A 14099-nucleotide genomic window follows, 5' to 3' on the forward strand; every position below is an offset into this window, starting at 1 on the left:
AGAAGAATTCAAAATAATACTTTTAAGGAAGTTCAGTGAACTACAAGAAAATACAGATAGATAACAAAAAAAATTAGAAAACAATATATAAACAAAATTAGAACATCAACAAGAAATAGAAATCATAAAAAAGCCCAGACATCCTAGAGCTGGAAAATACAATGACTGAATTGAAAATATTTAATAGAGAGTTTCAACAGAAATTCAATCAAGCAGAAGAAAGAATCAGTGAACTCAAAGATAGGTCATTTAAAATTATCCACTGAGAGAAGCAAAAAGAAACAGAATGAAAATGAATGAAAAACGCCTATGGGATTTATGGCACACCTTCAAGTGAAGCAACACACATGTTACAGGAATCAAAATAGGAGAAGAGAGAGAAAAATGATCAGAAAGTCAATTTAAAGAAATAATGGCTGAAAACTTTCCAAATTTGGGGAGAGAAATAGACATCTAGATTCATGAGATCCAAAAGTCCCAAAACAAGTTGAGCACAAAAGGTCTATATCAAGAAACATTATAATTATAGTATCAGAAGATAAAAACAGAGAGAATTTTGAAAGCAGCAAGAAAAGAGTAACTCATATATAAGAGAGTCCCCATATGGATTTCTCAGCTGAAACTTTGCAGGCCAGGAGAGATTGAGATGATGTATTCAAAATGTTGAAAGAGTGCCAACCAAGAATACACCACCTGGCAAAGCTGTCATTCAGAAAGGAAGGAGAGATAAAGACTTGTCCAAATAAACAAAAGACTAAATCTGTCTTACAAGAAATGGTAAAGGGAGTTATTCAAGCTGAAATGATAGGATATTCTTTAACAACATAACAATATATGAATATATGAAACTCACTGGTAAAGGTAAATATACAGTCAAAGTCAGAATTTTCTAAAATTGTAATGATTGTGCATAAATCACTTTACATTTTGTTGTAAAAGTTAAAAACAAATTAAAAAATAAGTATAACGATAATTTGTTATTGGATACATACTATAAAAAAGATGCAAATTTTAGCATCAATAAATTAAAATAGGGAAAGAAGTAAAAGCACAGAGTTTGTATGCAATCGAAGTTGTTAGTTTAAAATAGGGTGGTATAACCAGAAAATATTTTATGTAAGCCTCACGAAAATCACAAAGGAAAAATCTGTAGTAGATAAGCAAAAGATTATGAGAAAAAAAAGTATACCACCACAAAAGTCATCAAATCACAAAGAAAGCTAAAAAAATGAACAGAAAAAGGAAGTATAAAAGTCAGAAAACAATAAAATAATAAGATCCAACAATTTGCTACACATAAGAGCTTCACTTTGGCTTTAAGAACACATGAAAGCTGAAAGTGAAGAAATGGAAATAAGATATTCCATGCAAAAAGTAACCAAAAGAAAGCAGGGGTGACTATATTCATCTACACTTATATCAGACAAAATGTATATTAAGTCAAAAGTGGTCACAAGAGACAAAGATGGTCATTATATATGGAAAAGGGGGTCAATTCATCAAAAGGGTGTAACAGTTGTAAATATTTATGCGTCCAGCATTGGAGCACATTAATATATAAAGCAAATGCTAACAGAACTGAAAGGAGAAATTAATAGCAATATGATAATGGTAGGAGACTTTAATACTCCTCTCTTAATGATTGATCAATCAGAGAGAAAAATCAAGAAGGAAACACTGAAATTGAAAGACTCTTCTGAAAAAGTGGACCTAACAGACATATACAGAACATTTAATCGAATAGCAGCAGGATACACATTCTTCTCAAGTGTACATGGCACGTTCTCCAGGATACATCATATGTTAGGCCATAAAACAAGTCTTAAAAAAGCCAAAAAGGTTGAAATCATATCAAGGATCTTTTCTGACCACAATGGTATGAAACTAGAAATCAATAATAGGAGAAAATTTGGAGAATTATAAATACATGGAAATTTAACAGCATACTCCTAAACAACCAACAGGTCAAAGAAGTCCAAAGGGTAACTGAAAATATCTTGAGACAAGCAAAAATGAAAACACAAAATACCAAAACTTATGGGATGCAACAAGAGCAGTTCTAAGAGGCAAGTTATAGCTATAAACTCTTACATTTGGAGAAAAGAAAGATCTCAAACAGTCTAGCTTTATACCTGAGAAAGAAAAACAAACTAAGCCCAAAGTTAACAGCAAGGAAGTTATAATAAAGATTAGAGCAGCAATAAATAGGGTAGAGAAAAAAAAATAGAAAAGATCAACAAAACTCAGAATTGGTTCTTTGAAAAGATAAACATAAGTGACAAATCTTTAGCTAGGCTAACCAAGGAAAAAAGAGACAGGATTCAAATAAATAAACTTATAAATGAAAAAGGAAACATTACAACTGGTACCATAAAAATACAAAGGATTATGAGACTACTATAAAGAATTATATACCAACAAATTGGATAACCTAGAAGAAAGGGATAAATTCCTAGACACATACAGCCTACCAAGACTGAATTAAAAAGAAACAAATAATCTAAATAGATCAATATGAGTAAGAATATTGAATCAGTAATCAAAAACTTCCTGTGAAAGAAAAACTCAGAACCAGATGGCTTCCTTGGTGAATTCTACCAAACATTTCAACTAAAAACTAACACTAATCATTCTCAAACTCTTCTAAAAAAAAAATGAAGAGCAATGAACATTTCCAAACTCATATTATGAGGTCAGAATTACCCTGATACCAAAGCCAGCTCAGAACACTACAAGAAAAGAAAATTACGACCAATATCCCTGATGAACATAGATGGAAAATTTCTCAACAAAATGCTAGCAAGCCAAATTCAACAGTACACTAAAAGGGTCATTCACCATGATCAAATGGGATTTATCCCTGGGATGCAAGAATGGTTCAACATATGTAAATCAATAAAGGTCATATACAACATTAACAGAATGAAGGACAAACATTAAATGAACATTTTAATATTAATAGATGCAGAAAAAGCATTTGAAAAGTTCAACATCTTTTTATGATAAAAATTTTAACAAATTAGGTATAGAAAGAATACACCTCAACACAAAAAGGCCATACATGACAAGCCCACAGCTAACATCATACTCAACAATAAAAAGCTGAAAGCTTTTCCTCTAAGACCAGGAATAAAACAAAGATGCCCACTCTTACCACTTCTACTCAACACAGTACTGAAAATCCTAGCCAGGTCATTTAGGCAAGAAAAAGAAATAAAAGGGATCCAAATCAGAAAAGAAGAAGAAAAATTGTCTCTACTTCCGTATCACATGATCTCATATATATTAATAGAAATCCCTAAAGATGCCACAAAAAAAATTAGAGCCAATAAATGAATTCAGTAAAGTTGCAGGATACAAAATCAACATACAAAAATCAGTTGTGTTTCCATACAGTAACAAACTATCTGAAGAAAAATTAAGCAAATAATCTGATTTACAGTAGCATCAAAAAGAATAAAATTCTCAAGAATAAATTTAACCAAGAAAGTGAGGGCTTTGGATAATGAAACCTATAAGACATTGATGAAAGAAATTGCAGAAGACACAAATCAATGGAAAGATGTCTTGTGTTCATGTGTCAGAAAATTAATATTGTTAAAATCTCTGTCCTATCCAAATTAAATTTTAAAATGTCTAGCACTAAGTTGATCCAATAAGAATACCACAGGATCCATTAAACATTACTATAGAACTTCAAACACTTGAACACTTGAATAAATGAAGAGATATACATTTTTATAGCTGGGGTCATTCAGACTTGTTTAAAATGTAAATTCTTCCTAAATTTAACTTTTATTCAATGTCTCTCGACTGAATTCCAGCAAGACACGTTACAGAACATTACTTACAAAATCATAATAACTAAAACATTTCATATTGAAACAAATAAAAAATAGAACCATAGGTCAGAACAAGGGTCACCTATAAATGTTCACACATAAGAGAGGAAATAGTAAAATAGTGCCTACCACATGAATGTGGTCTCTCTCTCAAAATATCTCATTATACTGTAGCTCTTAGGCAACCGCAGCATACAATTTTCTTTTCTTTTCTTACCGTTTCTAGAGTGTTCACCTTTTCACTTAAAGGAAGCAATTTATGGCTACTGTATGGCACGTCCAACTTGCTAGCATCACCACTCTCCTACTTAAGGGCCATTATTAAGTAAAATAAGAGTTGCTTGAACACAACACTGTGAGAGCACGACAGTTGATCTGATAACCGAGACAGCTTCTAAGTGACTAACCGGCAGGCAGGTGGCATCTACAGCATCTATAGAGGTGCTGGACAAAGGGATGGGTCATGTCCCAGGTGGGACTGAGTGGGACTGCATGAGATTTCATCACTCTACTCAGAATGGCATGCAATTTATAATTTATACATTCTTTATTTCTGGAATTTTCCATTGACTATTTTCGGACCTACCTTGACAACTAGTAATTGAAATGATGGAAAACAAAATCGTGGATAAGGGAGAACTACTGTAGTTTATAATAGCATAAAACATCAAATATCTATGAAGAACTCTAGAAGCACAAAACCTTCAGACATAAAAATAGAAATTTTATTAGAAAATATTTTTAAATTAGTAATATACATAAATATATAATGTACTCATGAGATGGAAGACATAATATTGTAAAGATGTCAAATCTCTTCAAATTGGTCCATAGACTCAATGCAATCTCATACGAAATCACAATAAGATTTTGAGAAGCTGTTTTGGAAACACAAAGGTCAAGACACTTTGCAGGAAGAGGAGACGTAGATTTACTCTACCATGTATCAGGAGTTGTTGGGAAGCTGTCACCATTGTGACAGTGTAGTACTGGCACAAGCAGGGGCAATCACGGAACAATGGCAGAGAAGAGAGAGCACAGAAAAGCACCTGCCTATATGGCAACGTGGTTAAGGAAAAGGGTAACACTGCAAATCAGTGGGGAAAAGGATGGTTTAATCAATTAATCGTGTCCTCAGAAAACTTGTTAAGAATCAAAATAGAGCCTTAAAACTGTAGCCCAGGTAGGAAACAATTTGGCCTCATACAAGGAAGGAAATGTGAAAAAAAAAATTTCACTCAGATTACGTCTGAGGAGGTGGGAGGTTTGGGGAGAAGCACAGCAGCCACAGTAGGCACAGGAGAGAAGAAAGGAACACGGAATGCAATCTGAAGAAGATGAGCAGAATGTCCCCACAGTGCTTAATGCCACACAAAACCTAAATAAAGCAAGAACCCATTCTACTAAGTGAAGTTTCACAAGAATGGAAAAACAAGCACCACATGTACACACAATCAAATTGGTTTTAAATGATCAATGCTTAAGTGCACATAAAGTAATAACATTCATTGGGTGTCGGGCAGATGGGAGGAGGGGGAGGGGATGGGTATATACACACAAAATGAGTGTGGTGCGCACTGTCTGGGGGATGGACATGCTTGAAGATCTGACTCGGGTGGGGCAAGGGCAATATACGTAACCTAAACATTTGTACCCCCATAATATGCTGGAATGAAAAAGAAAAAAAACATAAAGAATGTGAAAATGAGATAATAAATTAACAGAATATGAGTCAAAATGGAGATTGCAGAGCTGTAAAAACAAATTACGATACCCCTCAAAAAGAAACACAATCAATTTTTTTTAATCAGAAATTACAGGAAACAAAAACCTCCTAAAAATTAAATAATTGTCATGGAGGAAAAGTTTGAGACAACCATTATGAACATAAGTAAAAACTGAAAAGATGAAAGCACTAGCTAGGCAGCACGTAAGAGCTGTGAAGGCTAAAGTTGTACCAATGTAGGAAGAATCAGGCCTAAAAATTGAAAAAGTAAAAATGTTCACAGATACTGGAGAAGAAACTTCTCCTTGAATAAAGGTAGAATCAAATCTGCCACCTTGAAGATCACAAGAACTACCTTATACCTGGCAGTGCTCATGGAATTTGTCAGTATCTTTCCCCAGCACTTTAATTATAACAATGAGCATGCATCTCTCTTATAAAATCAAAACCGTGATAGATGTGTACCTCAACTTCTAAGCCTTAATAAGGTAAAAGTCACCATACAGTTAAAGGACAAGAAAAAGTATATTTATACTTACTGGAATATTTAGAGAACTCTCTCATATCATGAAAAAAAGGACAAACACCCCCACTGAATAACACTGGCAAAAAATAAACAAATAATTCATAGAAGAGAGAATTTAAATGGCCAATAAACATGAAAAACTATTCAACTTCCCACCTAATCAGGAAAATACAAATTAAATGAGGATGCAACTCTTTGTCCATCAGCTTTGTAAAGTTTGGCTGGATGTGGGGAGATGGCTCATCCGTCTCATTTGCTATTGGAAAAAAAGTACATTGACTCAGCCACTTAGAAAGGCAATTTGGCAGGATCTATAAGCAAGAAAATATTAGCACCCATTGCCTCAATAATTCCACTTATTTAGGTTTTGACACAAGTTAAATATTTGTATACATGCAAAAAAAAAAAAAAAAACCCAAAAAGAAATAGATAATCACTGTTATTATAGCTTGTTGGTAAAAGTGAACGCTTGGAAACAACCTAAATGTCCTTCAGTTGGGAAAGGGTTAAAAAATTTTGGTACATCAATTCTATGGAATGGCATGTCACTGTTAAAAAGAATGAGGTAGGTCTACATGTATTAAGGTGAAAAGATGTCTAAGATTTCCACTATTAAGACAAGTGAAAATGCAGAACGGCATTGCAACATAATCCCGTTTATTACAAGACTGGAACACAAATTTTGTATTTACGAAAACACACTGTATAGAGGTAAATGCACAGAAAAAGATGAGGAAGGCTGAGCTCAGCACTCTTGACCAGACCAGGAAGGGAAGCTACTGGGGGTGGGGGGCAAGTGGTGAACAGGATGTTTTCCTCTATGCACCTCTATGTTGTTTGAAGCTTTATGAACAACCATGTATAATGTGTCTCTTTTGTGTTAAAAATGTTTAAATTAAAAAATTAAGTAGTGTTGTTTCTGAACCCATTACTAGAAAAAAGATAGGATTTCTATACCTTTTCTTTCCAGAGGTATCTGCCATCTGGAAACAGGAAATTAAAGTGAAAATAGAAATATGCAGCCTGCACTAGTCTTTTGCCCTCCTGGCCATTTCTCTTTCTTTGTCTTCTTCTGACCAAGGTCAGTGGAGGAAGAACTTAGACTCCAAGACAAAGTACTTGTTTGACATCACCTATGTGATGGTAGAAGAAGGCAGAGGGACAGGAGAGGATTCAAAGGTCATGAGGAAATAACACATCCCTGCCTCAAAGACTCCCATGTTCGGAGAGCCCTGGCTAGCTGAGCAGCAGCTGCAAACAGGAAGTCATGTGTGTTATGGCAACTTGGACTCACACCAACAACTGTCCTGCTGCAGTTTGAAAAACCCAGTGTTCTCATTCCATGCTCTTTGATTTCCATATATTGCATACCTGTGTCTTTGCAAAGCAGAACTAAACTCAAGTAAAGCTTTAGACAGGAACTGGACTAAAGGCACAAAAGCAGCAATATTGCCAGAGATAAGGGGTGAGATAAAGACTCACCTGGTGCTCAGGTTGCGGCCCCCGCCTGCCATCCTCAGAGCCCGGCCTTCAATCACTCCACTCTGCCTGGCCTGGGTCCAGGGTAACTGCCCGGGCCCTGGGCAGAAAGTCGACCAATAGGCTGATGTACCCAGAGAGGGCTCCGCCCAAATGGGGAAAAGAGAAGTGAAAGTATTTATTCGAGCTCATGACGTGCTGTGGACACTGTGTCTCTCCCCCTTAACTCCAAAGTGTTCTCAGCTTTCCTGAAATGTGGCAGAGGGATGGGCAGAGGCCCTGGGCAAGGCCTGGAGGACCAGGGAAGGAGGACCCCAGGAAGAGCAGGGCCAGCTCCCAGGAGCCCACATGTTTGTGCAAAGGACAGAAAAACCATCCACTCAAACCCAAACTGCACTTAGCTGCTTCTGCCTTCCAGAGGGCAGCACGGTTTACTGGGAGTGTGTGTGTGTGGGGGGGACTCCATGTTTCCTCTGCCCCTTGCTGAGAAGGCTGGGGTGGTGGGGGCAGGTTGCAGGGAAAGCCAGAAATGTCAAATCGCTCTCAGGCCCGAGGGAGAGCCTGCACCGGACCGAGTCAGGTCTGCACATTGGCCCACAGGGCTGGAGAGAGCCGAAACGCACGGCATTAGACACCGGGGAGGATGTGCCGGGGCAGGACGCTGGAGCCAACCTGGTGACAACGGTTAGCATTTTAGGTGCAAGGGTTTAAGGCCTGTTGACTGTGGGGCTGCTTTACAACACTGGGGTGAAGAAGAGACACCTGAGCTTCAGAGAAGTCACTGGAAGCCTGAGAGGGCAAATGCTTCTCATTGGAGGAAGCTGGAGGTTGGACCCAGGTGATCTAGAAAGGAAAGGGCAGGTGACTCTGGCTGGGGGTGACTTCTGCCTCGGAGCTGTGTCTGGGCAGATCGTTCATCCAGATTCGGATCCATCATTCCAGCATCAAAGGTGAAGACAGGGAGGCCGGGGGGAGCTGGGGGCGTTAGAATCCAGGGCCCGAGGTGAGCAGAGGGAGGACAGGGCAGGATTCAGGGGCCCGAGGGGGACAGTGCTCCGGGGATGTTTTCCACACTGGCTCCCACTGAGTCCGACCTCCCCCCGCTGTGGACAAGGTGGCTGCTCAGTCACACTTGGAAATATGGGAGAAGGGGGATTCCACCCTCGCTCCACTTCTGCTCTTCTTTCCCCAAAGGAGCAAGTGAGCACCAGTCTGCTTGGGACAGACTCCAGGACACTGATGAGGACATCTTTTCCAGAGGGCAGGGTCCCTGTGTCCACCAGGTGCTGCACACCCTTAGGTCTCTCTCTGTGTCTCTCCCCCAACCCCCGACTGTGGGCAGAGGAGCCGGTGAGCTGAGCCTCTGTTGGGCACAGCTGTCCTCTGCTGCCACCCTCCCCATGGCACAGCGGCCCCAGCTAGGCCAGGCACGGACCAGACCAGCCTGCTGTGGCGTCCCCTCTCTCTCTTCTCTCTGTCCCCAGGCAGCAGGCAGGCCCAGGCCACAGCTGAGCCAGCACTGACATAAATGTGCCAGCTTTTCCCCGGGTCTGCTTAGGGTCTGCTAAGGCCAGCACCTGCAATTCCAGGCCAGTGGGCAGCGGGCTGGGCGGGGAAATCCACACACGTTGACCTTCTCGGGTGGACACATCCATGCCAGTGCTGCCCCTGGCAGTGGGGGAGGGGACATTCATGCAGATGGGGTCAGAGAAAGCTGAGCACACACCACACTCTGCAAAAGCAATGGCAGTTTATGAAGAATCTGCAGGTCTTTGTGGAGAAAGCAGTTTGTTTGATCCAGACAACAATGTCAGACCCACTGGGATTGGGAAAGGGACAGGATCAAATTAAGAAGCAGGGTGAACTTCTAAAATCCTGCTGGACTGATGGGAAGGAAATAATGCAACTCCTGGGGCATTTTCCGTGGCTGTAAGGAGCAGTGGCAACAGGGAATGTTTCTGCTGTCACAGAAGTAGCTCATGTTACTGGAGTCTGGAAAACTCAACAGCAGGAGAGCAGTCATTGAGGAAGGACCATGGGCAAGGGACCCAGCAAGGTGACGGGCTTTGTAAGGTTCACCAAGAGCAGTTTCAGTTCACACTTCAGAAGTGGGGGTGATTCCCCAAGCTGGGTGGACACTGTGGGGACCAGAGGTGCATCCCCGAGATGACTAAGGCAGTTGGCATCCTGTACAGGAGAGTTCAAGGGCAGGGGGCAGCTGCAGGCACAGGGACAGCACCCACTGGGGTGTGAGGATGGAGAACCTGCTACCCTCCAGTGGGTAGAAAGGGAGAGTGAAGAGCAGGAGCCTGGGACCTTCAGGGGAGCACTGAGTCCTGCTCCAGTGTCTCCTTCTAGGAGCTGCACACCAGTCAGGGCCACACGCCAGGTCTCTCCCTGTCCCCTCCTGTCTCACAGGGGAGACTTCTCTGACTGGGGTCCTTGGGGAATGGGAGAGTCTGCCCCTTGCTGGGACTCCCTGGAGTCATCCTGTCTGCAGGGACCAGGGCCCTGCTGGCTCCTCCCAGCTCAGGAGCACAGGGACAGGGACCCGCATGGGGGTGGAGTGAGGGGTGGTTGGTTGGAGCAGCCAGAGGCCATGTGGATAAACCCAATTCTAGGCATCAGTTTTAGAGATGCCTTTTATGTGACACATCAATGCCACACCCCCACTGTGGCTTTTATCAGAATAAAACTGGTATTTTGATCCCGATCTGTCTCCCTTTTTTGCCTACCTCTCAGTTGGTTTGGAACTCAGGTAAGAAAAAGGGATGCAATTTGGGGGAGCCTCTCACACCCTACAGGGTTCAAGCATATGGGTATATGTCAGTCTCCTCAGGTTCTGTCCTACCTGTGCCCTACATGGGCAGAGGCTGGGGACATAGCCCCTGCAATTGCATAATCATGGTGCAATTATCCCCTGGGCTCAGCGGGCATTGGTGGCAATATTTCAGCATTTGGGGCGTGGGGTGAAGCTGAGCCCAAGCCTTGTCTCCGTCTCCTGGTCCTCTGCTTGGCAGAGCTAAGGTGGTGGAGGCTTTGGACACCTGAGGCTGCAGGTTTGGAGGATGCCAGAGGGATTGTTGAGGGTGCAAATGTGATTATTTCTGTTGGAAGGGAGCGAATCCTTGGAAAAGGCGATGAATGGGAAGAGCTGTCCTGGCAGAGGAGGAAGAGGCTAAAGGGTGGGGGCCTGTGGGAGTGGGGAAGGGAAGGAGCACAGGAAGTCCATCTGGGCAGCTGCTGAAGGTCCAGGGAGCATCCATGAGAAACACCCCCGAGGAAGCCACAGTCCTTGTGCAGCACGAGGAGCAAGGAGGCTGGCCCAGGGCCACATCCCGGTCCCCACCTACAGTCTGCATGATCACCCATAGTCCTTCAGTTTAAGCCCCTGTGTTATGCACAACAGGACAAGGGCAGGTATTGCCTGTACCCTGGCACAGACTCCCACGGCCCAGTGATACCAGCTCAGGTATCTTTCCCATGACCAGCTCAGCCACTGAGGGCGGCCACAGTGTGCACACAAGGCAAGGACGGGCCTGTGACTCCATCTCTCATTTTAGCAGCCCAGTGTCCCTGTCACCGGTGCCCAGTACCGGCTTCCCTCCCCGGCTTGGTTCTGGCCATGTCCACACTGCCCTCTCGTGGCCATGAGCGGTATTACAGTCTCCTTAGCGCTGGGCTCTGACGTCTGTTTGGGGAAATACAACCGGAAATGCTTGTTGTCCTTAGATAGCAGCTGTCCAAATGCGACTTCAAAATCTACCGCTCTTGTTTGGAAGAACTGATGAAGCGTCAGATCATATGCCCTCGCCAGCAGCTGCTGACCCTCCGAGAGCTGGAGATGATCGGCTTCGTTGAAAAGAACGTGTCAAAACTGAGCCTCCTGCTGGGGGAAACTTCAAGGAAGAGGCGGGGCCCGAGGAAGCTCCGGCGCCGCAGGCCCGGGACCGTCGCCGCCCCGGGCGGGCTCCTCCAGGCCCTGTGTCTGGCGGTGGACAAGCAGCTGGAAGAGAGCGAGAAGCTTCTGGCTCAGGTTTGATCCTGCGCCTGCCCATCCCCCATCCGGTGGCTTCCACGGGAGGCCTAGAGCCAGCGAGTGACACCACCCTCCTCACAGCAGCTGCCGCTCAGAAGTCCCCTCTGCAAAACGTTGCTCAGCTCTGCGAGCCAGAAGCCCAGGAGGCCAAGCTTTGTTAAAAGAAATGTGTTATATTTACATTATTTTAAAATGCATATTAGAAGACAAATTATAAGAAAGATGTGTGTTGCTTTTACCATTTTTAAAGGATAATTCAGATTCTGTTTGTTTCTTTGTAAAGAAGGATCTAAGCATGTTCATTCCCATCCTTCCCCTAGTAGGGCCCAATTTTTTTTAAAGAAAGGAACATTAATATAGATAATATAGAAACAAAAGAGACACTATCAGCCTAAATAAGCATGTAATTATAGCATTAAAAAGTGTCCACGTCACTCATGGTAGAAGGCAGCAATTGCTTTCTGGTGTCAGCTTGTTTGATTTAATGCAAAAATATGTTGGAGACTATTTAATGGAGAAGAAAACCTTATTCCCATGTTATAGAGACTGAGAAAAAATTCTAGGTAAAGTGTTGTCTTATAATAAATAATCAGATATGGTCCAATTTGTGGGAAGAGTGCAGACCCCCGATGTTCAAGCGAAACATGTGCTGATGTCCCTGGTGACCCAGTGCAGCGCCCGTCCAAGCATTGCTTGGACATTTTTGCCCATTGTTCTGTTTGTTTGATAATGTTATTGATGTCTCCAATGAAGATTCACATTAATAGAATGTAAAATAAATGGGTCTGCAATTGACATATTTCACAGAATATTAAGGTTTGGTCTCAAGCAAAAATAAATTTCATATTAGTATTTTGTACATGAAGTCCACTTTTTAAAAAAATGTGTTACCTTTTTGTTATAGAACTTTTTAAATATTAATTTTTTTAAGGAAATTTCTCTCATTTTGATTCTAAGTATCTCTCCCAAATGTCTTCAATTTTATTAAAAAGTATTCACATGATTACTTAAAAAAAAAAATGCAAGCAAAAGTTCACTACTGGTCCCTGAGGCCAAATCAATGAGAATGAAGAATGAGGACAAGTGGTTTGAGGAAAAAGAAAAAGAAGTTTATTAATTTGGCAGCAAATGAGGAGACTAGTGAACTAGTGTCTCAAAGATCACTATCCTCACTTTAAGCAGAAACTCGGGGCTTTTTAAGAGGCAGTTTTCAGCAGTGGGACTCAGGCCTGCTTGACCAGTGTCACTTCGGGCTATTGTTGCTTAACTATAATTGGTGTTTTTGGTTTTGGGTCTGGGTTCTTGGGTGATGGTGACCTTATCTCCTGTGACTATGACCTTGTGGTCCTTGTCCTTATGTGGACCATCCTGTTTATAGATGATAAAAAACAAACAGCAAAGAACATTTTTCTTCCCCTTTGATCACTGACCTGGGGGTGGAATTCAAGTTTTAATTCCCAAAAAGTGTGGGGGTTTCAGAAGGACAACTGGTAAAACAGTCCATTGACCTCCCCCGCCCTGTCCCCCGCCCTTTACCTCTGTTGCACAAACACTTTGAAATTTCAAGAAGCACCATTATTTACTTCTAAATGAACTGGAACCAATTTAAGGATTGAGTTCTAAGAAAATTTCTGTATTTGGTAGTTCATGATCATAAACAGGCTTGTCACCTAGACAGAAGTCTCTGCTGAAAACCTCTCCGAGCTGGCTGTATTCCCACACAGCTTCATCCTGCCCAGGAGCCCCCAGGTGGCCCTGCCTTCCCCACCTCCCCGGAGGATAAAGCCCTCAAACCTGCTCATCCTGAGGCCCTGAAGGATAATCCTGAGGTCCTGGATTTTACTCAATGGTGAGTAATTTAAAGCCTTCAAAAATAGCAAACAAGCTTCAAAAATGGATGACATAAAATGACATTTTAAGAGAAGACAGAAGACTTCAAAGAGGTTTGTTTCATGCTGACAACTTTGGCACTGCCCCCAGCCCGCCCCTGCACCGCCCCTCCCTGCCCAGTCTCCCTGGGGGTGGCCTTCACCTTGCATTACCATTAGGGGGCCTCCGGGCCAGAAGGACTTAGAACTGAAGAGCCTTAGCTTCACTTGGAGCCCCAACTGCTTACCTGAAAAAGAGCTGCCTTTTGCAGAGTTCACCATTTTTAATAGTCCAGGAACTGCTGGTGGTACCCTCCTGTGTTCATGAGTGCGTCCCCCAGCACTTGCTGCCATCACTAGGGGAAGAAAGCCAGGCAGCACCAGCTGGACGTGCCCCAGATGGATCTAAGGCTGCAGGGGTCAGACCCGCCCTCGGAAAGGGGGAGGATGTTTCTTCAGGTTGTGTCGGCCTGGAGTCCCCCTGCTGGTCTCGCAGTGTCGGCTGTGCCGGGCTGGCCACCACCAGAACCAGAGGAAGACTGGGCGGCTGGGGATGGACCAGAGAAGGCGGCAGCTGGGACCCTCAACTGCTGGAATGAACAATGAAGCCTTTTACGGA

The 14099-nt window shown here is 42.6% G+C and overlaps 1 protein-coding gene across 7 annotated transcripts in view; it reads right to left on the bottom strand.

Annotated features, from left to right (window-relative positions):
• The window catches only part of LOC123643341 (nuclear body protein SP140-like protein), a 70397-nt gene extending 62673 nt beyond the window's left edge, over positions 1 to 7724 (bottom strand). For 3 of the 7 annotated variants that reach the window (XM_045558810.1, XM_045558809.1, XM_045558808.1), the window contains exon 1: positions 7577 to 7709. In XM_045558810.1, the coding sequence (XP_045414766.1) occupies positions 7577 to 7608 (32 nt within the window). In that variant the 5' untranslated portion in view covers positions 7609 to 7709. Of the gene's footprint in view, positions 1 to 7576 lie in introns of all 7 variants that reach the window. The other 4 variants (XM_045558812.1, XM_045558811.1, XM_045558815.1 and 1 more) reach the window with 4 other exon arrangements.
• Between the last annotated feature and the right edge of the window lie 6375 nt (positions 7725 to 14099).

Source organism: Lemur catta, chromosome 8 (genome assembly GCF_020740605.2).
Source record: "Lemur catta isolate mLemCat1 chromosome 8, mLemCat1.pri, whole genome shotgun sequence".
Classification (NCBI taxonomy): domain Eukaryota; kingdom Metazoa; phylum Chordata; class Mammalia; order Primates; family Lemuridae; genus Lemur; species Lemur catta.